The 26531-nt window shown below is 66.8% G+C and overlaps 1 protein-coding gene across 7 annotated transcripts in view; it reads right to left on the reverse strand.

The window, feature by feature from the left end:
- Window positions 1-1356: 1356 nt before the first annotated feature.
- The window catches only part of CBFA2T3 (CBFA2/RUNX1 partner transcriptional co-repressor 3), an 80915-nt gene continuing 55740 nt past the window's right edge, over window positions 1357-26531 (reverse strand). For 5 of the 7 annotated variants that reach the window (XM_042968762.1, XM_042968764.1, XM_042968765.1 and 2 more), the window contains 11 exons: window positions 21465-21611; window positions 18486-18563; window positions 13820-14058; window positions 13628-13717; window positions 9294-9475; window positions 8425-8651; window positions 5300-5385; window positions 4510-4708; window positions 3970-4038; window positions 2557-2747; window positions 1357-1656 (listed from right to left, as the gene is read on the reverse strand). In XM_042968762.1, coding sequence (XP_042824696.1) covers window positions 1357-1656; window positions 2557-2747; window positions 3970-4038; window positions 4510-4708; window positions 5300-5385; window positions 8425-8651; window positions 9294-9475; window positions 13628-13717; window positions 13820-14058; window positions 18486-18563; window positions 21465-21585 — 1782 coding nt within the window. In that variant the 5' untranslated portion in view covers window positions 21586-21611. Of the gene's footprint in view, window positions 1657-2556; window positions 2748-3969; window positions 4039-4509; window positions 4709-5299; window positions 5386-8424; window positions 8652-9293; window positions 9476-13627; window positions 13718-13819; window positions 14059-18485; window positions 18564-21464; window positions 21612-24219; window positions 24245-26531 lie in introns of those variants that run through there. The other 2 variants (XM_042968761.1, XM_042968763.1) reach the window with 2 other exon arrangements.

Genomic DNA, 26531 nt, shown 5'->3' on the forward strand with positions numbered 1-26531 from the left:
TATACAGCTGACCGAGAGTCCGGCAGGCGCGGTGAGGGCAGACCGTTCCCGTCTGCGGCTTTTCTCCTATGTCTGCGACAGTGTGAAGAGAGGGGAGCAGGTGCGGCGGCTGCGGGGCCGGGGGCTGGGGCGGGGGGGGGGGCGGTGGGACGGCCTCGTGGGGCGGGAGGAGAGGTAGAGGAGGAGACGCGGAGAAGCAGGAGTCCGAAGGCCCAGTTGCTGTCTCCTGGTGCTTCGAAAAGCAGTCAAGAATCAACCCGAGAGATTGTCACAGTTTCGTTTCGGAACTCTTCTCTCCTGGGAAGGACACGTTAGTGCTTTCTCACAAGTGGGAAACATGCAACGTGATGAAGATTCACAGAGGGCGTGAGGACAGACGGGGGCGTCCCCCGCACGCGTGTCCAGCCGAGGTCCTGCCGTCGTGGAAAAGAGACACGTTGCTTCTTGCCGGGCGACGCCCTCCAGACCCCGAGCGCCCACACCCCAGACACGGAATCAGAGCGAGAGAACGGGACGACAGATGAACAAATCCAGGAGTGGGGTAAAGCCGTGGGAAAGGTACTTTGGCAGTGACGAAAACATTTTGGATTTTGACGTTTTGTGTTTGCTTTTTGGGTTTCCTTTGGAGCAGAGGTGTGTCCGGCGTCCTTGGCTGGCTAGCTGGCAAGGTAGTTGACAGGTGCGCTTCCCTCCCTGTTTTTCGAAAACCTTTTTGGATTTCTACTTAAAGCCAAAGAGTTTGACATTAAAAGAAAAAAAATAACCTGAAAGCAAACCACGTTTCTCGAGTCGGAAATCGAAATTCTTCTTACCGTCTTCACCGCACTGGCCGCACGCCCCCGGGGCGGCCACCGTGTCGCGGCGGCTCAGACCTCCAGCTGTAACACGACAATTTTCTGTTCCCCGTTTTAACCGGGAAGGGGACAAGACCCCCATTTTCTGGGTCCGTTTCTGAGTAGTTCTGTTCCACAAAACCCCCCAAAATTCTTCACCGAAAACATAAGCCACCAACTAGATTTTGTTCATTAAAGAGACAGTGTGTGAAAGTCAGAAGAACGGAGGGCACGAGGGCGGCAGGCAGAGCTGGCGTGGGCACGCCGGCCGCCCTGCCGTCTAAAGCTTGGCGGGAGGTCTCTGAGGATGCTCGAGGTCGCGGCGGGGGGGCCGCCAGGTTGCTGAGGAAGTTGCGTTGATGCAGTTTTCGTCGGTTCTGTTTTCTTTTGGAGAGAAGCAGTAGCAGCAGCGGCTCCGGCCGGCTCCCAGGGCCCCAGGGTCGGGGGCGGCGGCCGGGCGGGGCCGGAGGGCGCGGTGGCCGCGGGGGGTGGGGGTGGGGGGCCGGGCGGCGGGGCCTGGGGGTCAGCGGGGCGCGGCGTCCAGGGGTCCGGGTGGGCCGGGGGAGCCGGGGCGGGAGGGCCCCGCGGAGCTGGCCTCGCTGGGGCTGGCGGCGCCTGCGGGCAGGCAGGGGCCCAGGCCGGCGGTGGCGTCGGGCTGTCCGGGCCCCGGGTCGGCCACGGCGGCCACGGGGCCCTGCAGGCTCTGGCCGCACACGTGGTGGTGCTTCTCCCAGTCCTTGTGCTGGCAGAAGGAGCCGCAGTAGCGCGCCGCGTTGCAGCCGCTGCAGGTCTCACTGGCCTTGCGCCCGCAGTTCCAGCAGCTCTGGGGGAGGGGGACACGGTCAGGGGGGGCCGCGGGGCGTGCCTGGGGCCGAATCCCCAAGGCAGCCTGGCCGGCCGCAGACTGGGATAAGCACGCACTGCAAACAACCCCACCGGGACCCGGCCACGTGTCACGGGGACCCTGCCACGGGGTCACGGGGACGCGGCCACGGCGTCACGGGGATGCGGCCACGACATTATGGGGACCCGGCCACGGCGTCATGGGGATGTGGCCACGGCATCATGGAGACCTGGCTACGGGGTCACGGGGACGCGGCCATGGAGTCATGGGGACGTGGCCACGGCATCATGGAGACCCGGCCACGGCGTCATGGGGACGCAGCCATGGAGTCACGGGGACGTGGCCAAGGCATCATGGAGACCTGGCCACGGGGTCACGGGGACGTGGCCACGGCATCATGGAGACCTGGCCACGGGGTCACGGGGACGCGGCCACGGCATCATGGAGACCTGGCCACGGGGTCACGGGGACGCAGCCACGGCATCATGGAGACCTGGCCACGGGGTCACGGGGACGCGGCCATGGAGTCACGGGGACGTGGCCACGGCATCATGGAGACCTGGCCATGGGGTCACGGGGACGCGGCCATGGAGTCACGGGGACGTGGCCACGGCATCATGGAGACCTGGCCACGGGGTCACGGGGACGCGGCCATGGAGTCAAGGGGACTCCAAGCGTCTCCCGGCCGAGGTTTGAGTCCCAGGCTGAACGGCCTGTGACTTCCTAGGGCGCAGCCTAGAGCCAGCCACCTACCCTCTGGAGCCCTCAGCGTCCACATCTGCCCAGGGGACCCGCCTCACCGGCCGCCCGAGGTCACGAGGCTGGGAGGCGATGGAGTGGGGCCTCAGGGTCTGGAACCTGGAGGCTGGGCGGCCCTACCTCGCTGGAGTCCTCCTGCTGGTTGATGACAGTCAGGGCGTCTTCTGAGGCCTGCCGCCGGGCCTCCGCCAGGGCCCTCTCCATCTTGGCGCGCTCCGTGCTGATGAGCTCGTGGGCCTTTCGCTCCGCGTCCGACACCGCCTTCTGCAGCTCCGACATCGCCTGCCGCTTCACCTCATTCACGGCCTCTTCTGCAAAGGAGGTGCGGGCCGCGGTCACGTGGCCCGGCCCAACTGCTCCCCGAGGCCTCGCGCCGTGGGCGGGGCCCGTGCCCCAGCGACGGGGCGGGCGAGCGCGGGCGTGGTCGCGGGGGCGTCTCCCAGGCCCGAATCTATCCCGTGGTTCCAAACCTCAGGGTGCGGTGGTACCGCCCTGGAGGGCAGGGGCCGAGCCCACCCGTGACCTGGATTCAGCGGGCTTGGGGAAGGCCCGAGAACCTGTGTTCCTAACGGGTTCCAAGCGATGCTGATGCCGGGTCTCGGCACCCGCTTTGAGAACCACAGCTGTACCTCCGCCCCACCAACAGTCGGGTTCCCCTGTGGCCCATCTAGAAGCAGTCTGGGGGTACCCCGTCCAGGCCTCTGCATCGTTGTCACTCCCAAAGCCCTCTGTCACCACCCCCACTCGCCGCCTGCGGCCTGCTCGCGCCCGCAGAGAAGCCTGCCGTTCAGAGCTGAGCCAGGGCACCTGTTTGGATTACACTGTGCTCCCCAACCCCGGGAACTACTCACAGCTGCTCACGCCTGCCTCAGTTTACCGGCAGTGCCCTTCTCGCAGCAGTGTGGGGAGGGTGGGGTGGGATTAGCGGGGCTCCCCTGTGCACACTCGTTGTGGTGAGCTGCCGGCCCCGGGTCACCAGACGGAGGCAGAGGGGACAGGCCGAGGGAAGTGAGGACCCCGCCCTCCCGTCCAGGCCTGTGCCCTGCCCTGCCTTGCTCTGGGCAGCTGCTGCCTGTCTGTGGCCCTTCAGCCTCCAGTTCTGGGTGGGGACGCTCCACTTGCCTTGCGTTCCAGACCCTGAGACTTTCTCCCTCGTCCTGATAGTTCACGGTGAATCCATCCACTAATCAAAACGTATGGGGGGGGGGGCGTGCGCTCCTCTCCACTGCCACCACCTCTGCTGAGCTCCCCCCTTCTTTCTCAAGCTGGCCATTGGCTCCCGAAGTCTGTCCCCACGAGGCGATGTGCTCAGCGCCATGGTCACAGGCACTCCCTCGGCACCTCTCACATGTGTGTGTGTGTGTGTGTGTGCACGTGTGTGTGTGCAGAACCCAGGGACCCGTGCTATTCTGCCACGTGGCTTGCTCGCACGCCTGCAGATGGAGAGTGGACAGGTGTCCTACCCGGAATACTAAATGCACTCCACCCGCTCCCGCAGGGTCGGACCCCACTCCCCAGGCCGACCCCACTCACCAGCCTTCCTCCAGATCTCCTCGGGCATGTAGCCAGAGAGGGTCCTAGGCATGAACTCCCGGTGGGCGTCTGAAACACAGGGGGTGCCAGCATTATGCACAGAACGGGGCCACACCCAGCTGGGTAAGGGGGGCCTGGTGTGTGTCCTTGGGGGGGGGGGGTCCCCGAGGTGCCCGTGGCCAGAAACCCCGTATCAGTTGCTGGTGCGGGGCAGGGCTATGTCGGGATGGAGGTGCTCTGAGCTGAAGCAGCTTGGATCCAGCTGGACCTGGGCTTTCTCGGATCTGTCTTGGTTTCCGTGGTCGTCATCCACAGAGCGACTGGAGACCCTCGGGGGCCCCTGGCTGCTGGCACCCTGAGTCTAGGCTTCCCGCGAGTCAGGCAGCATCTTTATGCAGAGCACAAAAAGCACGTCCCTTTGCAGGGAAACTCCTGGGCTGTGCTTTACTGCAGCGAGTGCCAGAATGGGGGCGCTGGCCTCGGTCTTCGGCGCCCCTGCGGTGCACCCCCCGGTCCCCCTGTCACCCGCTCAGCACGCACCTAGCTGGGACCCCTCTGCACCCACGGAGCTGTTGAGGGGCCGGGCGGTGGCAGGCACGGGGCCCTTCTTGGCGTCCTCGGTGTCGCTGTAGCGCCGGATCCAGTGGTTGATCTCCTCGCGGTCGGCCTCTTGGCACTGACGCAGCACGGTGAGCGACCGTCGAGTCTTCTCAGCCATGTCCATGATGCAGTTCAGCAGCTGCGGGCGGGCGGTGGCCGTGAGCACGCAGGCTGGGTGTGGCCGCTCAGTGTGGGCGACGGCCAGGGACCTTTCGCACCCCGGGCCTGGGCCAGCCCACTGTCCGCGAGGGCTGGCCGCAGCGCGCTCCCGGCAACAGTGCGAAAATCTGCCTCCGCTGCCTGGAAAGGCACCAAGCACGGGGGGTGGGAGGGAAGACCAGGCTCTCGGGGAGGTCTGTTCCAACACAGGGGCTGGGGGCTCTCCTTTCAACTGTTGGGGCTGTGCTCTGCCCTGGGGACCACACCTGCCTGGGCTCCCTCCCCACGAAGGCAGCAGGGGAGAGATGACCCCGAAAACGATGTTGAAGGGGTCCCAACACCAGGCCAAAGCCCCTCTCTCCCAGAGACAGACATGCTCTGCAGGGGCAGAGAAGGGATGGTTCTGAGGGGCTGCCCAGAGCAGAGGGTGGGCTGAGGCAGGCAGGCACAGGCCGAAGCCAAGCCGGCACTGAGCCTGCCACCCCCCAGCCCCCGCAGCACCGGAGTCCCACGGGCTGGGCGGAACTCCAGGAATAGGGGTGGTACCGTGGCCTCGGGCCCGGACACTCACGTTGTTCAGGTGCTTCCACTCCTCTGCCCACTCCCGCTCCGTGAGGCGGTGGTCGATCACTTCCTCCTGCCGGGACCCGTGTACCGCTGTAGGGTGGTGTGGACACTCAGGCCCTGCTCCTTGTCCCAGGCCCCAGGCCTTCTCTCCATCCTTCAGGCTCCGCCCTGTGCCCCAGGCCCCGCCCACATCCTCCAGGCTCCGCCCTGTGCCCCAAGCCCTGCCCGAGTCCTCCAGGCTCCGCCCCATGCCCCACACCCCAGGCCTTCTCTCCATCCCTCAGGATCCACCCTCTGCCCCAGGCCCCGTCCAGGTCCTCCAGGCCCCACCCTGTAACCTAGCTTGCTTGTACACTCCCCCCCACCCCCCGGCTCCGCCCCATGCCCCTCCCCTGTCCTCCAGGCCCCAACCTGTGCCCACCAGGTACAGCTCCTTGCTCCCCAGGCCAGACCACTCATCCCAGGCACTGCCCCGGGCCCGCTAGGTCATGTGTCGTGCTCCCCAGGCCCAGTGCATGGGCTTTGCCCACCTCAGGAAAGTGGAGAGGGGGAGGAAGGGGGCCCTGGGCACTGACCCTCTGTCCACTGCCTTTAGGGGGAGGTCAAGAACAGGTCTGGCCTCTAGTCAATGCTTGGGAGGAAGAGACGGGTTCCTATCCCTCAGTCGATGCCTGGCCACCTCTCCCCCACCTCCCTGCATCCAAATCCAGCATCTTTCGATTTTCCTGCCCCTGCTGCCCATGGTAGCTGCCCCAGGCTTCACTTCGATGGCCTTGCCACTTCTCAGAAGCCCCCAGGGGCTCACTAGTGGCTCACAGCTCATGCTGTACCCGTTCCTCTCAGCCAGCTGGACTTCTATACATCCCTCGAAGCCCAGGTCCCAGGCCCTCTCCTCAGCAACCCTGAGCCCTTCAGAATTCATTCAGCCCCACGCATATCCGTTTGTCAAACAATCCTGGAGGCTTCCTTGTTTATTCTTAGTCCCCCCAGCTGGCTGTGTCAGTCCCCAGGGCAGGGCTGCCGTGTCTCCTGGGCCGAGCTCCAGCTGGGCAAGAGGCTTGCTCTGGTTCAGCGGCTGGGTCCAAGTGTGGTCCCCTGGGAGGCAGTGGGGTCTGGGAAACCAGAAGCCCCAACACTCGTTCCCCGTGGGACCCCAGGCCCCTCCCCTCACCACTCTGTGCCTCAGTTTCCCTGCCCTGCCCGCCTCCTGGGGCCGCGAGAAGGCTTTCAGGAAGTGCCCAGGAGGGGAGGGCCCCAGGTACCCAGCAGGGCTCTGTGCCAAGCGCTTCGCCCCTTGTCGGCCTCCAGGGGGAGTTCTGTGGTCATTCCCATCCTCCGGATGAGAACACCGAGGCTGCTCAGGGGATGTGCTTGCTCAAGGTCACCCAAGGTCAGCCCAAGCCATAACAGTGCCCTCAGCTGCTGGCTGGTACAGCTCCAGAGACTGAAACAATGGGGTGCCCTCCCCGCCAAGCCCGGTGATGAGAAAGAAAACAACTCGGAACTGAGGAATTCACGCCAAGGCAACAGTGTCTGATCGTCCTCACGTGATTTTTTTGACACATCAGATGCTCTCAGCCCCACGCTGGTGGTGCCTCAAGCCTATGCTGGGTGGCCCGGGGCTGGCCAGGGCTTCCCGGGCTGAGGTCTCTCTATTTAAGCCTTTTCCAGGCCCTGGCGGTCTCCTAGCCCCCCAAACGTGCCGGGCCACCTCGCGCTGCAGGAGGAGCGAGAGGCAGCGGCCACGGCCACCGTCCGCCACCCTGCCCCGCCACCCGCGGACCCCGGGGCCTGCGCCAACGCCCCAACCAAAATAGTGGCTGAGATCTGCCTGACAGCTGGCGTTTATTTTTGCATTAGCAGAAGCGGGTGGGAATTAGCACCTGCCCGACCCGGCCGCAGGGAGCCAGACGCTGTCACCTGCTGCCTGGGCCCAGGCCCTGGACGCTTCCGCAGGGTGGGGGCGGGGAGACGGCCTTGTACAGGGCAAGGCCTCTGCTGACCCTGCCTCTGGGCCCCCACGGGTGCCCTGGGGCTCGCAGGAGCGGCTGTTTCCAGCCTCCTACCCGCCCCCCACCCCCCGCCCCCACCGGGAGCCCCTTGGCTGTGGGCCGGTCCCATTCATCTGAGTCCCCAGCACAGAGGAGGGTCAGAAGATCAGACAGGCGCGGCTAGAAGGCTTCGGGCACGTGAATTATGCTCTCTGGGCCTCCTCATCTGTGCTCCGGGCCTGTGGATGCGTCACACACACAAGCAGCGGGGCGTGCTGCCTCCCGTAACGGATAAAGAATACGACGCAGGCACAGGTCGCAGGACTGGCCTCACTCCCAGGCCTCACCGTGCCAGGCCCTGTGGCAAGTCCCTCCGACCCTGCGGTGCGGACTCCCGCTGGATCAGCTGACAGAGGAAGGGACTGAGGCAGAGAGGACACAGGACCCGGCGGGGACGCACAGCGGGGACCCGGTGGAGGTCCGATCCCTCTGTCCCCTGACAGCCCGGCTCCCCCGTCTCCTTCCTCCAAGCACACAGCTCACCCACCGTGACGGGGGCGCTCACGCTTGGTGTTGTCAGGCTCGTCGTCACCCTGCTCGGACGGCAGGGTGGGGTGTGTGCAGTCGGTGGTGCTCAACGAGGGCTCATGGGCCTTTTTGCTTTCCCTGGGGTGCCCCGGAGGCCGGAGCCACAGTGCCCGTGACTTGGGAGACTCCCCACGTGCCCACCCTACCTCACAGTGGTCTCTTCCCGGCTGGCCGCGCCGGGCCCCGCTGCACCCCGAGAGCCCGCGTGCCCCCTGGCTCTGTACCTGCCCCTCCTCTGGGCGACAGAGGCCCCCCCCCCCACGGCCCTGAGGGTGGGGGACGTCAGACCCCATGACAGAGGTCAGGGAAGGATGGCCCTCCCTAAGGGTCACAGCCCAGCCAGGGTGGGGTTTCCCTCTGGGCCCCAGGGCCCCCACCCCATCAAATCTTTTCTCCACACCCGTTTCCTCAGCATCCTTCCTGGACAGACAAGGTCAGGATGTCAGCGAGCCTCCCCCACGCCGCCGCGCACATCACAGCCCTCTGCTCCCCCGGCCACACGCAGGCGCGAGTGTGCAAGCACACACGTGTGCCCCCCAGCACCGCTCACCAAGCTGCCGATGGCGCTCCCGCAGCTCCCGGGGCTCGTGATGGCGGTAGGGGTCACGGAAGTGGTGGGCCATGGCCATGTCCTCCAGGCGGTAGTGTGGCGGCGGCGGCGTGGGCTGGGGCGGCCCGTGGCTGGGGCTGTAGCGCTGGGCGGGGCTCAGGGTGCACGGCCGTTTGCTGACGTGGTCGGGGTGCAGCGGGTCACGGTCTGACCCATTCTCTTTGGTCCTGACCGGAAGAGCGGGCGGGGGCGGGGGGTCACGGACCATGAGCCGTGGACAACAGCCCAGGCCGGAGGGGTGAGAGGGAGACAGGCGTGGGCACAGAGAGAGCCTTGCCCAGTCCCCGCCCCTGCTGTCCCTCCTCTGGGTCTCGTTTCAGACTCCACTCCCCCCGCCACCCCCCACCCCGCCTCCGCTGGTGGGTGGCCTCCTGGGGCCAGGGGTCAAGAACCGGCGCCCGAGTTGGGGAGCAAGGACGTGGACAGGCACGCTCCGGCAGGTCTGTGACTGGCACCGAGGGCCAGTCCTGGGGACACTCGGCTCCACATCCGGCCCGAAAGGAGGAGCCAGGCAATTTGTGCCACACGAACTGCCTCCTGCCCCCTCCCTGGTCCTCCCAGGGGGCCATCCGAGTCCTCGGGATGCCTCGCCCCAGCCCCGTGCGGTGGCCTGGCAGGTGAGGCTCAGCGGTCTCAGCCACTAGCCACAGGCCACGGAACGCAGCAGTGTCGGCCCGTGTTCGGTCGGCCCTGCTGCTGGGTGCCCGCTGAGCTGGGGGACCAGAGGCAGCTCTGGAGAGGCAGCCCCCCGACCCCGACCTCCCTCCTGGCCACAGGATGCCCTGTCCGCCCCCCCCCCCCGCATGTACCGGTCAGGGGTCCTTCTCTTGCCATTCTCGTTGACCTCCAGAAGGAGCTCCGAGGAGTCGATGGGGGAGGAGGCGTTGGCGTCCAGCAGGAGCTGCTCGTGCTGGGCCAGGTACTGGGCGGGGGTCTGCTTGGCCAGGCGGGCACAGTGCAGGAGCTCCCTCTGCAGCAGGGGAAGGTTAGCCTGCAAGGGGAGAGGCGGCCGCACTCGCTGCTGACCGAGGCCGAGGCAGCGGTGTGGTCCCGTGCGAGGCGGGGAGGCCGACGGCCAGCCGCGCCTGGTGCCCTCGGGCGAGTTGCACAACCTCTCTGAGCCTTGCGTTCCTCCACTGCTGTCTGGGAACGTGGGTGGGACTGCGCCCCAAAGCACACAGTGATCTGAGGTGCGGTGGCACCCCAAGCCCAGACCCTGGACCCCCAAGCTTCTTCCCCCAGCGGCATCTGCAGAGGGCAAGGAGGGGCTCCTCACCAGGATTCCTTGCCTTCTCCCGTGGAAGCAGGCGCCCGATTACCCACGGCGCGGAGGGAAAGCCGAGGCTGAGAGAGGAAGAAGGCAGCCCCCACAGCTCACTCTAAAGGCAGGGGCCCCTGCTCTCCCCGCTCCTGTGGGCTCCCGGCCCCGCCTCGAGCAGTGTGGAACCCAGACCATGCACACGAGCAGTCACAGGTGTCACCTCCCGCGGTCCTGCCAACCACGGGTGGACAGACACGACAACACGGTGCCACGTTTACGGGGAAGGACAATACGGCACGGGAGAACGACAGTCCAGGGTGGGGCCCCACGCCCCCGCCACCCCCACGCGTGTGCTGGGCACAGGCGGCCCCTTCCCCACAGGGCTGTGGGGGGGCAGGGGCGGCGGGTGGGGCTGGACGGGGGCCCAGCGGCAGGCTGCTTGGGAGAGCCAGAAGTTCCAAGTATTTGTAAATAGATCCAACTCCCCGACTTTCTCCTGCATTTCCGACCCGCCACGGCTTCTCCCGCCTCTGCCTCCCTGGCCCCGTCAGCGCATCGGCCCGGACCCGATCAAGCAGCCGGCTGCTGGGCCTGTTTTTCTATTTGGATAGCTGAACGGGGGCCAGCCCGCCATCTGTCGAACACGTTAGGAGCGTGAGCTGGGAAAGGAGGTCCCGGGAGGTCTGAAGACGCCAAACATCCTCCCCTCCCTTGCCAGCAACCCCCCCCCCCCACCACCGCCGCCCGACCGGCCTCCCCTTGGCTGGCTCAGCAGGGTGGGGACCGCACGGGCACCGGCTGCTCGCTGTGAGGGCAGTGGAAACATCTGGACTCCTGGCTGGCCGGGGCCAGCTGGGAGCCTGGGGTTGCGGGCGGAGGGCCGGCAGGGCGGGGCAGCAACCCCCACCTCTGCAGAGCCCCGCCGTGTAGCCACGCACGGTGTCGGGCTGAGCAGAGGGTTCCGGGGTCTTGGGTCCTTGGTGGGGGTGGGGGGAGGGGAACCCCAGGCCAGAAGCAACCGGTGCAGGCTGTGGAGCCCCTGGTCTCAGAGACCCTGGGGGAGGAGTCCCCATTCCGTTCCCAGGGCCCGGGGTGCAAGGGGAGGCCTCTACGCCAAGACCCGGGCAGACCTGGCCACAGAAGCCCTGTGGACACGGGCCCTGAACTACCTTGTCCACAGACGGGAACCCAGGCCAAAGGGAAATCGGTGTGGCCGGGGGTCCGCTGAGCCGATGACTCCCTGGTAACGAAGGGTTAGGGTTCGTCCCCTGCTCTGCCAAGTCCGTCATCCAATGTCCACACAGCCCGCGCGCTGTGGGCCCGGCGGCCAGCCCACACGGGCTCTGTTGGGTGACTCTGGGCGGGTCACTTAACTTCCTGCCTGTGCAGGCTCCCGCTCCTCCTGCCCCGGGGGTGACGGCTCCTGTGAGCTTCATATGAATCGACTCGCACATTCCTGCCCCCGTGAGGGGTCACCGCGCCGCTGGCAACGTGGGAGAGGCTGAGCACCCAAGCCCAGAGCGGGTCACACCGCCGGCCTCTCCTGCGGGCCGCGGTTCCGAGGGCCCCTGTAAAGTGGGCCGTGAATCCCCAGGAAGGTGCCAGCCCCCCGCCGGCCCAAGCCACAGACAGGAGACCAAGCTGGCGCAGCGGAGGGGCAGGGGGCATCCCGCCACGCTCCCCGGCAGCGTTGTGATCTCACGTGGCCGGGGCTGCTGGGATGAGTGGGGTGGGGGCTGCTCCCCAGGCAGGGCCTCAGGGCCAGGCTCCGGCCGGCACCTGGTCACGGAGCCCTGCACACAGAGCTGGCTGTGCCCAGATGCTCCATCCTTGTCCAATAGTCTGTTGGCCCAGCGCCCCCGGGTGGGGTCACAGGCACGGAGCGTGGCTGGCAGCCCCCACGGCCCAGCTGGCCCCGATGACCGCGAGAGCAATCTAGGCACGAAGAACCCGGGAGCCCGCTGGGACCACCGTGGGCAGAGGGGAGACCCTGCGTGCAGGGCGAGGCCTGGGTGTGTCCCCAGGACGCCGGGGGAGGGAGGTGCAGCGGGCAGGGGTGTGCGGCCCCACTGGGGCGGGAGCAGGGGACACCGGATGTTTCCCTGCCCCGCTCCTCCAATAAACAAGGACAGCTGAGCGGGCAGGGACATCTGCTGTAAATATTTGATCTGACGGGAGAAGCAGGCGCACTGTGTCCCCAAAGACGGGGAGCCTGGAGTCGGCAGTAAGTGGGAGGAGGCAGGGGGGCGGGGGCAGGGCTCCCGGCGAATTGCGAATTGCCAATGACTGCCAGATGGGGCTCTGCTGCTGTCCCAGCTCAGGGTGTGAGCACAGCAGGGTGTGGGCGGGAGGGCAGGAAGGAGGGAGGAGGTGACGGATGTGGGGCCAGACCGAGGGTCCCCTTGACCAGGGACTGCGGGGAATGAGGTGCCGGCCCAGGGCAGGCCCTGCAAAGGCCAGGGGTTTGGAGCCCGACGGGTCCAGATTCCGGCCCGTCCCCCCTCTCTCCTGACGGGAAGCCGTTCACCGGGATGGCGCTAGTTCCCCAGGAGCCACCCACCTCACGGGGCGGCCGTGGGGTCCGCAGGGCCGGCCGTGGAACAGCTTTGCAAAGCACGCCCCGTCTGCAGAGCGTTCGAAATCCCCCGATCCGACGCCTGACGCGGAGCGAGCACGCGCCACCCTCTTCACGCGCGTCGCCTCGTGCACCCTTCCCAGTGGCCCGGGGATGATCTCCAGCGTAGCAGAAGCCGAGTCGGCGCGGGGGCGGGCCCCCTAAGCTTGGCCCAGGCCCACAGCGGCTTAGGTCAGGGCTCAAATCCAGGAGCACCTGGTCTAGTCTGTCCTCGACACCCTCTGGAAGGCAGCCCCAAACCAGGGCCCGGCCACACAGCTGAGCAGGGCCCACGGCTGGAGGGGCCACGGCAGGCCTGGGGAAACGGCACCCCCCGAGGTGAGCTCTGTGGCACCCTGATCACCGGAGGTGCACGGGGTCACGGGTCGCACGGTCAAACCCATCTGGGAAGCGTTTCACCTTTGCTCTCTCTGGGGGGTTTGTGATCCTCACTGCGGAGTGAAGGCCCTGAGAAGTACGGCAACGGAGCAGCTGGCCCAGTGGGTTTAGAACTAGGCGTGTCCCGTTTCTGCGTGCACGTGCCTCACCCAGCACCTTGTCAAGATGCAGGTTCTGATTCAGGGGCTCCGGGCTGGGGCCCAGGAACCTGCCCTGCTCACAAGCAATGTGCCTGGCCCAACACCGTCTCTTCCCCGGTCCACCGTTTAGCTCCTGAGACCGACCACAGGACCCTTGTTTATCTGACACCCATCCATCCACGCCACCCCCCACGCCTCCGTCTGCGCTCGGTCCCTCTCCCTCACTCTGCCTGCTCCCCGATGCTCGCGAGGGTCTGCGCCCCGCTCCCCCACGGCTTCCCCACCTCGTCCCCCTCGGCCTGCACCAGAACCCCCCCCCCCCACCTCCACAGGTCTGTACCAGCGTCGGCTGCTGGACTTTCCTCCCGCCGGCACATCGGTTCCAGGACTCTGCCTGCTTTGCTCACCACCGTGTCCCCAAGCCTCATGCAGCACGTGGCACCTCGGAGGTGCTCAAAACAGAGCTGTCCAGCGGATGAGTGCACGGGACGCAACGCGGGGCTGGTCTGGCGAGCTCTTAGAGCACTGGGTCTGGCAGCCCCGCCTCCGACCCGGCGGCTGGTTCGCGGCCTTAACGAGTAGGAACCGGGCCTGGCCGGTCGGCGCGGTTCCCGCGGGGTAGCCGCCAGGGTCCCGTGTGGGCAGAGGGTGGTGCCCCATCAGAATCAGAGCGGGGCAGGGAACAGATCTGCGACTCCGCGGCAGGCCCAGGGACCGGCCTGTGCTCACCTTTAGGAAGGGGATGACGAACGGACGCAGAGGGAAGTTGGTGGCCTCTTGGAGCTTGGAATGGAACTGCTCGATGGTCAGCGTGGAGTTCTGAGGGAGGAGGCAACCTCACGTCGGCCTGAGCCCCGTGGCCGGCCCCGGGGGGGGCCCGCGCCCCTCTGCCGCGCCCTCGCCGCCCCCGCCCCCACTCACCACGAGCCCCAGCACCAGCGTGCGCACGCGCTCCCCGATCTCCGGGGAGATGTCACTGCCGAACTGCTGCAGGGTGGTGAGGAAGCGTTTCAGCTTGCTGAGCTGCCGCGCCCCGCAGGCCGGGGGCAGGTGCTGCGTGGACAGGGAGGCGGTGGACGAGGTGGCCGGGCCATTGCTGAAGCCACTGGGCGTGGATGGCGCGCCGTTGACGGCCGTCGGCGAGTGGGTGCCGTTCATTACTGCGGGGAGGAGAGACGGGCTGAGGACGGCAGCGGAGGGCGGCCGGGTGCCGGAGCCGCACCGGTGCCAAGGGGGCACCGGACGCCCTGTACGGGTGTGCACACGGGGCCCCGGGTCAGCGGCTGGGGGGCTGGGCCGGAGTGTGGCCGCGAGGCAGGCGTGGCCCTGGCTCAGCACCGCCTCTGGCTTCGCTCCGGGGTGGGGACACCACCCCAGGACCCCCGTGCTGCCCGGCCCGTGTCCACTGTGAACCGGCAGAGGGGCTTCTCCACCGCTAGGGACCTGCCGGCCCCTTGCCCTTTTCCCCTGGAAGGCGGGGGCCCTCACCTTCACCACGACGGGCCCGAGCGGCGCCCCACTGCCCACATGAGGCCCCCGTGCCTGGGCTGATAGGGCTGGGGGTGGACCCCTGGGACACGGGGGTTGGATCCCAGCAGGGGACGCTCTCGGCTGGCTGCTGTGTGGGGCTGCTGCACGCACGGGGCCGTGTGTGGAAGACGAGCAGGTGACATGAGCCCCCCCTCCCCCCGCCGTGGTAAGCGCCCTGCAGGGGTCACCGGAGCAGGACCGTCGGTCACCAGTGCCCTGACACGGGGGTCAGCGTCCCAGGGCTGGGAGACACCTGGGACCACCCACAATGTCCTGGGACGAGACGTCCCTCCTCAGTTTCAGGTGACGGAGGGAAAGGCTGAGCCCGCACCCAGTGCCCCGGCCTCGGGAGCCCGAGCCTCGCTGACCAGAGAGGTCAGAGACGGTGGGCCACCAGGGCCCCGGTGACAGCGGAGGGGGCTCTGGATGCGGGAAGCGGTGCTGGCACCTCCGGGAGCCCCGAGGCTTATCTGATCAACCCGGAGACCGCTCAGCCAGCTGCCCAGACACCCGCTCCAGGCACCTCCCCAGGTTCACACACGGAGCCCCTCCCTGCACGCTCGCCGGCCTGCCCCCTCTGCACGTGCATGCACGCCCCGCGCGATGGTCTGAACCCCACTCCCCGCACATGCCTTCCACCCCCCACCGCCGCTCCCTGCCTCAGCATCCCTGCACACACTCCCATGCACACACACGGCATGCGCACATGAACACACACGTGTGTACACGCACCACACACACGCATGTACTCGGACACATGCATACACACAGACGAACATCCACACACGAGCACACACAGATGTACATGCACATTTGCACACACGCACATTCACACATGCACGCTCGTGCACACGCGCGCGCATACAGACACACATACTTGCACACATGCGCACACATGCACATCCACACACACAGATGCACACAGGCGTGCACACATTTGCACACCGCATGTGCACATCCACACACACTCGCACACACACTTGCACGCTTCCACACACATTTGCACACGCACGTGGACACCTGCGCACACGCACATTTGCACACACACAGGCACGTTCACACACAGATGCACTCACGCACACACCTCTCTCGCTGTGGTCCACGAGGCCCGTGCCCTGCCCCTCCCACCCTGTCCAGCTGATCTATGCACAGAGGCCGTGCTCTCATGCCCCACTGGGGAGTCTGGGAAGGTGGGGAGCTCAGGAAGGGACTCTCCCGAGGCTCCGGCCACCTCCACGCTGGCTGAGACCTGGCAGCCTGGGGGGACGGGGACGGGGAGTGGGGGCTCCTTTCTTCGGGACGGGGATGCGGGCAAGGTCAGCTCTGAGAAGCGGCTCCCCGTCAACAGCCCAGAGTGCCACTCATGCCGCTCACTTTGAACGGAGGGGTGTTGGCTCACCCCTCCGGACCACGCCTGCCCTGCCTGTCCTGACCGGGCCCTGGGAAGTGACCTCTGCAGACTCTTGGCTCACCCAGCCTGGAGGGGCAGGCACGTGGGTCCCCCTCCCTGGGCCCCGGCCCTCCACAGCCGTGGCTGTCCTGGGGCCTGGACACCCCCTCTACGTGCCCTGCAGGCCTCCGGCCCTGGGGCTGCACTGTCCCCTCTGGGCTACAGAACCGGCCGGTCCCTCCTTGCCAGAGCCCTTCAGCAAATGTCCTCTCTTAACCCTGAGTCTGCTGTCTGGCTGGCTTTGCTCTCCGCTCTCCCCAGACACTTTCCCCACCTCCAGCTTCGATGACGGGCTCCCCCCATCCACTGGCCTGCTCCCCAGCGACACCTGCAAATGCCCCTCCCTGACTCACTGAGCTGCACTGTGGGCCACGAGCCAGGCACCGATCCACGGGCGGCAAGGCTCACGATCATCAGGCCCGTTCCACATGGTCCCCAAGACTGCCTTCACCCCGCAGGTCGACCCCTCAGACGGTAGGCCCTGGGCAGCAGACAGACGGTTCTGCCCTCACGGGCATGAGAAGCCACCCTGGCTGGGAGAGGGCATCCCGCCTGGGGCCTCACGTCTGCCTGGACCAGCCCAGGAGGGTGAGACTGGGGGCCTGGCCTCAGTTTCTTCATTTGCAAATGGCCCCTTGGCCTGAACCAGAGGTGGGGCTTTGGGGCCGGAGGGCTGGTGCCTGGCGCCCTGCTGGATTACAGAGAATCGTTAACCTTCTACCACGGGGAGGGGCTGAAATGCTTGACTCCCGATTGCTTTTGTGTGTCGGGTGGTTGCTCGTCGAGAGCAGAGGCTTGGGAACCACTGACCGAAGGCGAGCGTTGGCACAAGGACACGTGTCAGGCCTCCTGTCCCGAGGGGGGACGGGCTGCAGGAATGTGGCCCCAAGTCCGACTCCGCTGTCCCCTCCCCGGGAGACATGACGCAGCGGGAGCCCGTCTGGCCCCTGGTCTGAACGATCTCGGAAGCAACGCTCCAGGGCCCGGAAGCCACACGCGGTTCTGGAGGCTCCCGCAGAGGCGGTCACTGATTCCGGGCGGCCCTCGCCCTGCGATGGAGAGCGGACGCCACACACAGCCCACTGAGCGTCCCCATCCCTCACCCTCTGCGAGGTGTCGTCCAGAGGGACCCTCAGAGAGCCCGGGAGGCCCCGCCATGGTGCTAAGTTCCTCTCTCACTGGTGAGCTCCAGCCGGCCCCGCGGGGGACAGTGACACACACACACCCTGGGCAAGACGGACGACGGCCACTGGCCATCGCCCCGGCCGGGCCAGGAGGCGGCCGGCTGCCACGGGAGACCTCACCACAGCAGGGGCTCGTCCCTCGCGGCACAGCCGGGCCGTCGCCCGGGGTCTGGATCTTCCAGAGGCTCCTAAGAGGTGCGGCTGTCTACACCTCCCGGGCCCCCACCCGGCGTCCGTGGGCCCAGCCCGGGCCTGACCTCTCTGCAGTTTTCTTACCAGCTTGCCCTCGGCGCCTGGGTCCTCCCGGCGGCCCGCTCACCCTCGCTCGCCCGTGTTCCCTCCCGCGGGCTGCCGGGCAGTCTCAGCAACTTGCTAAAGAGACTCCGAAAATAACCCCCGGCCACAAGTGCTTTCATTGCCACAACAGCTGTGTTACTAACTTAGACCGCACACGTGTCCCCAGCTGAGGTTTGGGGGCACACACAAGCACCCCTGCGGCTCCCGCGGCCCTGCGCCCTGGGCGGGGGTCGTGCCGGGACGCGGAGCCCGCCAGCCCCTTTCCCCGGGGGTGTGGACCACGCGCCCCGGCAGCGCTGAGGCTCAGGGGACACGCTGGCCACCAGGGCCGGGCCGGGCGCGTCCCGTCACAGCAGCTAGGACGACAGCCTCGCGGGCCGTGAATGACGCACCCGGACGTCCCGCCGCCTCTCGCTCAGAGCCTGGGGGCCGCGGGGGTCACACCAGGACCGTGCGGCCCGCCGCCGTAAAGTCGGGCCTGTCCCGACTGCAGCCACTCGCTGACAAATTCTGAGCGTGGCCCTCGAGCGCTTCCGGTCACGGGTGTCACCTGCGGCCGGAGACCCTGACAGAATGTCCGCTGGCCACCGAGCGCCCGGTGTGTTCGGGCCCCGTGTGAGCCCAGCAGCCCCTCGTGGCTCCGTGCAATTGCCCTTGGCGCTAGGTGCTGGGACGACAGATGGGGCCGTGTCACAGGTGGGGAAACTGAGGCACAGGTGGTAGTCCCTGCTCGGGGCACGCTGTCAGGAGAGGTGGGGGCCGGGGCCTGCCCTTGAGACGGCCGAGCTACTGACATGCTGTTGACATGTGACCTTCTCACAACGCTGGGCTCTGCCTAATTCACCCTGTTTTGTGGCTGGGGAAAAGGGAGCTCAGAGAGGCCGCCCGCCTGCCCGAGGCCACACAGCTCGCGAGGGCAGGGCTGGCTGTGAACTCGGGTCTGCACCCTGCTCTCCTGTGCCGGCCCCCGGGCCCCTCTTCTCTGTGAGGGAGGCGGGACTAACGGACACAGCAGACGCAGTAAGGGGGCGTGTAGGCAGCGGGGTGAACCGCCGTGGCCTTCCCAGGGCAGAGGGTGCCGGGGGGAGGACCTCCCGGAGGCCAAGGTTTTTGTTATTTTACTTACAAAGACAGACCATAGACCATTTTAAGCAGCCATGAAAACGGCCGTGGGGCAGGGACATCGTGGGCCCGTCCTCTCGATCTGTAAGCAAAATAAGAAAAACACGCTGTCAGGAAAGCGCGGGCGGGTGGGCAGGGCTGCCCCGAGGGGCACCCACGGTTGGCCCCTCCCCCTCTGCCTCTTGACAGCAGTTTTGGGGATCGGGACTCAGTCACCATCTCTGGGCCTCAGTTTCCTCCACCGTAAAGCAACGGGGTTGTTTGGGCGGGTCTCCTAGCGTCACTTCCAGAAGGACCTTCTAGAGGTCTACAAGGATTTTGGGGTCTCCATCGACATGGGTTGGACACCCTGGTTCCTAAAAAGCTCTCTTCCTGGAAGGTGCCTGGTAACCCCACTTGGCACCGTGTTCAAGGGACCTGAGCACGCGCACATAGGGCTTGAAGTCTCCAAGGACAGACAAGCCAATGGCGGTTCCAAAACAAAGCCCGGGACTGAGCCACCCCGAAGGGAGGAGGCACCAAACAGGAAGAGATCTGAGCTGAAATTAGTAGGTGGAAGCTACAAGAAGACAGGCTGCACCCAGACAGAGAGTGAGCCCCCCGTCACCGGGGGTAATCGAGGACAGGATGGGCCTTTGAGGGTCCTCCCAGCTGCAGAGTAGCCGCTCGCATTCCTTCCCAGAGTTATCTCAGCCATCCTGACCACCTCCAGAGTTCAACCCCCAAATGAGTCTGTGCCCAGGGCGGTCATCAAGGAAAACCACAGGCCTCAAGCCACGGTTCACGGCCAGTCTCCGGCTGGCTTGGCTCACGGGCTGGTCCTGGGGAAGCCGGGGGATCTCGGGGCAGGAATCCGTGGCTGAGCGCAGAGGCTCCATCCCCACCAGGCAGGTGCACGATGCAGCTACCCACCTGCTCTCAGGGATTTGCATGCGTTAGGGAACAACTCTGAGGCCCCCCGAGGAGGCCAGAGACCCAGAAGCCCGACAACATTAAAGTGCCAGCTTAGAAAAGAAAGAACCACTGCTCTCTGGTAACCTCCGTGCCCTAGATGAAGCCGGGACCTCCACTCCAGAAACGTGAGCCGGCGGTGCCCTTGGGGGAGGACAGAAAGGCCTTGGGCGAGCCCCTGAGCCACTCACAGGCCCCAGCCCTGTCCCTGACCTGGAACATCTTGTTCCCAGACCCGTGCTTTCGGGAACACGGGTCCTGGACCAAGAGGGAAAGTAGGACGTGCCCTTGACGCTCGGGCGACCGGCTCAGAGCCCTGGGTCCGACCGGCAAACGGCCCGCTGACCTCTCTGGCTTGGACCCCGACCCTGGAGGCTGGGGTGGCCATTTCGGGCGGACGGCCCGGCGGTCTTGTTTCTTGCAAGCCGCTGGCGGGGCGGTTACGTGCGGCGGGAGCCTCTCCCCGAGGCGACGGGGGTCAGGTACACAGCCGCCGGTGGCTGCGTGAGAGGAAGCCCGGCCAGGCCCCGGCCGCCACGGCCGCCGCAGGCAGACCCCAGGCCTGGGCGCCACGGGCCGCCAGTGCGCAGCGCCGCCCCGCACCCCCCCCCCCACCGTCCTCCCTGCCCGGGCAGGGGTGCGGGCCAGGGTTCATTTCAGTCTCCACCACTCATGGGGACCCTGGCTCAGACTTGGCCCCGTAGGAAGATGAGCTGGAACCTTCCGTGCCAAGGGAAGGTACAGCTCCTGTGTGAGCTGGGCTGACCCCGCCCCAGCTGGGGCCCGGGCTATCTCTCCACCTGCCAGACCACAGGTGGAGACCTTGGAGCGGTCAGGAGACTGGCTCAAAGCCCTCATCCTACAAACAAGCGGCCAGGCCCGGCCCTGAACTCGCCTTTCCCGACTCCACGGCCAGCACCCTTCTCCAGATGCAGGCTGGGTCACTCCCAAGCCCTAAAGAACCCGGCTGCCTGGCCTCAAATGGCAGCACCAGTACCGTTCACGACCGGGGATAAAAGGAGCTGGGCCAGTCCCTGCGGTCTATCCTGGGCTCTGGGTGGGCAGGAGGGTGGTCTGAGGTCCCAGAGAAGCGGCTCTTGCCATCACGCTGGGGCACTGGAAGCTCCCTTTCTAGAGACGGGCTTCCCTTGGGTTTCAAAGTCTGGCAAAGCGTCCCCAGGCCTGGGGCTTTCTGGCCTCTGAATAGGGGGGATCGGGTGGCATGTGTGCATTCTCTCCGCTGCTGGCACACTGCTAAGCCCCGGTCCCGGGGGCGGGAACGCTGAGCTCCCCCCGGCCCACGCCTGGGGTCTCCTTCCCAAATGCACGGGACCCCGAGGTCACGGTCACCCATTTTCTCACAAGGGAACAGGTCTCCGGTGGGGCACGTGCACTGAGGAAGTCCCCCCGGAGACGCTGTGTGCGCTGAGACGCTCGGCCCGGATCAGCCCGGGCCGGGGACACACGGCCCGAAGGTCGAGTCTGCCCACGGCAGCCCTGCAGCCGAGGCTCCGGCTGACCCCGGGTCCCGGCCACCCTCACACCCCGCTGCAGCCAGGCTGTGGAGCCCCTGGCATCTGAGCCCAGGGCCACCTCTGACGAGCCCTCGAGTAAGGTGCTGTGTGACGGTAGGGACCCCCCCGTCCCTCTCTGAGCTCCAACCAGAACGGCCAACTTTGATAAAACACTCACGATGTGCCGGCCGCTCGGTAAGAGCCTGTATCAACTCCCTTGTCCTCACAGCAGCTCCGTGACTCGGAGACTACGGCCAGCCCCGCTTTATGGATGGGGAACACCGGGTCCAGAGAGGCTAAGCAGCTCGCCCGAGGCCACACAGCCACCAAGTAGATGAGCTAGGATTTGAACCTCCAAGCGCGGGCTGTGAGCCACGGTGAGCTCCTCCCTCTCGAGGGCCCGACGGCGGGCGTTTGCGCTTCTGGGCAGAGGGCCCGCGGCACGGGCCTCGGGTCACGGCGGCGCTCGGAGCCCCCAAGAGCTCTGCACGGCCGGTGCCCCGTGGGCTTTTACTCACTTGTGTGCGGCGTGAAGGAGGGGAGCCGAGTGGCCCCCTGGGACGCGGCAGGCGGCGGGGGCGGCATGCTGGGAGGCGTGGAGCGGGGCTGACTCTTCACCTCGGCGGGAGAGTCGGGCATCGCTGCTGTCTTGTCCTTCCCGTCCACTGTGGGGGGGCCACCGGGGCCACGGGGGAGGGGAGAAGAAGAGAGACGCGGTGAAGCAGGCTGAGAGGAGGGGAGGGAGCCGCGCGGGGGTTGGGCCGACGCCGCCGGGGGTCCGGGCGGACCCCCAGGCGATCACCGGGCGGCTCCCGGTCCTGCCCACAGAGCCGGCCCGACTCCAGGGCGCAGATGAGCCCCAGCCGTGTTCTCAGGTGGCCGATATCCCACCCACCTGGGATCAGAGGCCAGGCTCGGGTCAGCCCACTTCAGGGGGGCTGGAGGGTGTGACGGGGAGAATCCTGGGTCAGCCGGAATGGGGCTGGGGTCCTCACTGGGGAGCTGGGGTCTACTGCCCCGCGCCCCCGGGGGTTTTGCGTCACCTGCCCCCTCCCGCCCCCACCGGGCAGCCGTGCGCCTCTCCCGGAGGGCGTCCGTCCCCATTTCTGATGCGGCAGGTCTGGGGAAAAGCCCACGAATCTGCATTTCTAACAAGGTCCCAGGTGGGGGCTGCTGCAGGTGCGTGGGGCCCCTGGAAACCGTGGCTCCCAGAGCCCCATCAGCTCTCAGATGTGAAAAGTCTCGTGTAGAGGGGTCTCCCCAGGAAGGTCTGGGAGGCTGACCCACCCCGTGGGGTGGAAAACCCCTCCGATACCCTCTGCTGGCCTGGGTAGTTCCTGGGCCCGGCTGGCCAAGGGCACGGCCAACGTCAGGCTGTTCTAGGCCTGGCCGCTCAACGTGGGGGCCCCACACCAGTGGGCTGGGTGCCCCCGGACACTGTTGAGATTGCCACGTGCAGCTCTGCTGAGGGTCAGGTGCAGACGCCGCGAAACCGAGGCCCTGCCCGCCCCCCCCCCCCCGTCTGCCTTAACTCAGGGCAGCCAGTGCCTGGGAGGGTCAAAAAAGCTCGGAGCGGTGGCTGGGAGTCGGGGTGGCCCCGCCGCTCAAGGCCATCCGGGCCGGCATCCTCTACCTGCTCCCGGGGCACAGCCCACGCTGCCCCAGCCGCTGCCCCGAGATCACCCTGCTGACACCGAGGGGGTCTCGCCCGGGGCCGGGGCTCCGCACCTGCGGGCCGTCTGTGCGTCACTGCGTCTCGTGTCTCCTCTCCCAGGGGCCCCGCGGGACCAGGACCCACAGATGCACGCGCGCGTCCGGGGACAGCCAGCCTCCGGGGACGGAGATCAACAACGCCGACGACGGCACTCACTGCCGTCCCGTGCCCGGCACGGCACGGCCCCGTCCCCACCCCCCCCTTCACAGAGCCGAGATGCCCGTGGCCCTCAGCGCCCGTGGGGCCGTGACAGCCCTCTGCCCCGGGGCCCCGGGCCCCGACACTGAGGAGGGCCCCTCCCCGCCGGCCCCCACGGGGCAGGGAGGCAATCGGTCAGCAGCAGCCGCCCCGGCCACGCGCACCTGCTGTCCACTCAGCTGCAGCCGCTGGCCTCCCTCCCGCCGGGCGCCCTGCCCCCTGCGCCCGCTGTCAGGGAGCTGACGGCCGCGCACACGTGTGCTGCAGCTGTGGGGGCCCGTCAACGCCGCCTGGCCGCGGGGCCGGCGGCCAGTCCCTGGTGACAACCAAAGAAGGCAAATGCGCCGGCCACCGTGGGCCCCGGGCCACCCTGCGGGGTGCAGACCCGGCCCCCCCCCCACCGTCTGACATGTCACCCGGGCGGGGCCTGGGGGGGCGGGGTTCAGATGCCAGGCTGGGACACGGGGGACGTGCGGCCTGTTCCCACTCTCCAAAGCCCTTCCACGCCGGGGGCTTCATTTCGGCTTTGCCCACAGGAGAGGGCGGAGGGAACCCACCAGAGCCGCCCGCCTGCCCGCCCGCCCCTCACACGGCACCTGTTTATCACGAGCCGGGCCCTCAGGGGCTACCGTGGGTGCCAGGGGCCAGCACACCGGGTCGCGTGGAGTCTCCCCCGCCTGTGAGCACCTGGCTCGTGGCCACATTCATCCCACGGACGTGCATCACGGAGGACACACGCGAGCGCCCACGGCTTGCTCTCTGCCCCAGAGCCCGGGGGGCGGGGGGCGGCTGCCGGGGCCCCGATTCACGGGCACAGAGACGTGCGGCGTCTGCCGAGGGCACACGGCGAGCGGGCTCAGTGTCACCACCACGCATCCTTCCAGAAGAGGCCGCAGGGGCGGGGGTGACAAGCACAGGGGCCTCGTGAGTCTCGCGAAGCTGGTTTGAGTCCCGGCTCTACTGCTCCCTGGCTGTGTGACCTGGGGCAAGCCCCTGCACCCCTCTGAGTCTCTCTACTCCTCTACAGGTGGGGTAGCGGTCCGCGCACACGAGCGGTCGATGAAATTCAGCAAGGGGCTGTGGAACAGCTGGTGAGCCAGGAGCCCGGTCTTCCTCTGAGGAAGGGCCCAGAACCGCGGCTTGTGTGACTTCCCACAGCCCTCAGCGGCTCTTCTCATCTCCACTTTCCGGTGGGGAAGCCAAGGCACAGAGAGGCCAGCCGACCTGCTCAGCTCACACGGCAGAGTAGCGGTCCGGGTATGCCCCGGGCAGCTCATCTACCCGCCTGCAACCCGCGGTCCCTCCCTCTTCTGACTGCCCGTCCACCACCCCACGGGGGCTCTCTTTGTGGCGGCTCCCACCTGGCACGCTGGGGGGCCGGGGACCCGGTGCGGGTCTGGAAGCGCACGAGTCGGCTCACGCCTGGGCGTCCCAGCGAGCGGAGGCGCTGTGGCCCCCACCGCCAGCCTTGCCTCCCCCCCACCCCCCTTGAGAACATTCCCAGACCTCAGCCCGCACGCCACAGGCCCATGGGAGACCCTGCGTCTTTCCCAGACAGCGTATCCAGTCCCTGGCTGAATGTCTCTAATCCGTCCGCAGAGGAAGCAGCTCTCCGAGGCCGGGCGGAGCCGGTGGGAAAGAACATGGAATGTGCCGGAACAAGCCACCCCATCCATCACTGTCCCTGTCCGGCTGTGGTTCCCAGCCCGCCCGGCCTGGCTGAGAACTGGCCACAACCCAGAGCTCCCAGCCCTGGGTTCTAGAACCTTCCTCTGCCTGCCTCAAGTCTGTATTGCTGCCAGAAGTAATAAGCCCCTGCTTTGATCATTTGGGTCTGATTTCTGCTGGTACCTCACCTGACCCTTACAAAGGTCACGAGAAAGTAGGAAGGTGGGCAGGTAACCTGCCTCAGGGCCTTTGCACCGGCAGGGACCGGTATTGACAGGTAGGTAACAAAGCCATGGTGATAAAGTCCTGAGTGCACGCTGGGCCTTGACCTGGGCACTTCACACGAATCACCTCAGCTCACCCCACAATAAGCATATGAGGTGGGCAGGTGAGGAAACCCGGTATAGGGAGGGGAAGCTGGCCGCACACCCAGGCCGTCTGGCCCCAGAAACCAGTCTGTCCGTGGAGTCCTGGGACGTGCCCCCTGTCAGGACCAGGCAGGCCCGGCTTCAGGGCCCTGCCATCCCGGGATGAGGCCGCAGCCCAGGCCCCTCCCCTGGAACTGATGCGCCGGCCGGAGGGGGGGCCACAAAGGTTCCGAGCCCCTCTCGAGCTCCCAGGATGACAGAGAGGCCAGCCTCACAAGTAGCAGAGCAGAAGCCTTTGCAGGGCTCCGGAAGCTCGGTGCAGGCCCCCTCACCCCCTCTGCAGAGGGCAGAACCCGGGGGTGCGGCAAGGACTCTGGGCACGCTGCCCCCCAGCCTCAGGGTCCACATCTGTACGTAGGGGTGTGGGACGAGTGCTAAGAATGCGCCGCGATCTCGGTGGCTCTGGTGGTGCCGAGGCCAAAGGGAAACCCACGTTTGCAACCGGCGCCTGTTTCCCCTTCGGCCACTCAAGCCCCCCTCCAAGGTCGTCCGGTCAAGACCAGCCTCACGGTGTGCCCCACTTCCCGGTGAGGACCCGTCCTCACTGTCCCCGAAAGGTGAGGGCTCCACAGGGCAGGTGAGGGGCAGAGCCGGGGGCCGGACCTGCCCCTGAATTCCCAGCTTCTGCCCCTGGCCCGACAGCAGGCAATATTCTAAAGCCCCAGCCAACGTACACCCATACGCCTGCCTTTCTTGGGAACCACAGGGCCAAGATGTGTTCCCCAAAACTGGTACAAAGTGGATGGGGGCAGCTGGGTGGCTCAGTCGGTTGAGCGACCGACTTCGGCTCAGGTCATGATCTTGCAGTTTGTGAGTTCGAGCCCCGCGTCGGGCTCTGTGCTGACTGACAGCTCAGAGCCTGGAGCCCGCTTCAGATTCTGTGTCTCCCTCTCTCTCTGCCCCTCCCCCACTCATGCTCTGTCTCTGTCTCAGAAATAAACATAAAAAAAAAATTAAAAAAAACAAACAAACAAAAAACCCCAAAAAAACCAAAGTGGCTTCCCTGCCCCTCAGCCAGCACGCCGAGAGCGCCCATGGGCTCCTTCGTGCCTGGCCGGGCCCTTCTCCACCCTCATCTCCCACACCTCCCCTCTCCGAGTCTACTCAAGTGCTCCTGCCTCAGGGCCTTTGCACGGGCTGTTCCCTCTGCCAGGGAGTCTTTCCCCCAGATACCTTCATGGTATCGTGAGCTCACCTCCCCTGCGTCTTTGCCCAAAGGCAACCTTCTCTCTCGGTGAGGCCGAGTGTCTAGAACCGCGCTGGGCACGCAGTAGGCGCTCTGTACATACTTGAATTACCGCCAGGAGAATCCAGGGGGGAGCAGTTCGTGACGGCAGCCTCCGCGCCTCACCCGCTCCCTTTCAGCAGGTCTGAGTCCTGGCCCCCTGCGTGTCTGCCCCGCTGGAGGGTCTGGAGCCCAGCCTGCCCCGGGGAGAGCCCGGGGGTGCCTCGAGGGGAGCGCGCAGCACCCCGCGAGGGCTGGGCAGCTCCGAGGGAAGAGCAGGGGCCTGTCCCCTGCAGACCCTCCAGCCGCCCCTTTGGGCAGCCCCACCCCGGAGCGGGGTAGCTCTGCCTGT

The sequence above is a fragment of the Panthera tigris genome, chromosome E2 (assembly GCF_018350195.1).
Source record: "Panthera tigris isolate Pti1 chromosome E2, P.tigris_Pti1_mat1.1, whole genome shotgun sequence".
NCBI classification, from domain to species: domain Eukaryota; kingdom Metazoa; phylum Chordata; class Mammalia; order Carnivora; family Felidae; genus Panthera; species Panthera tigris.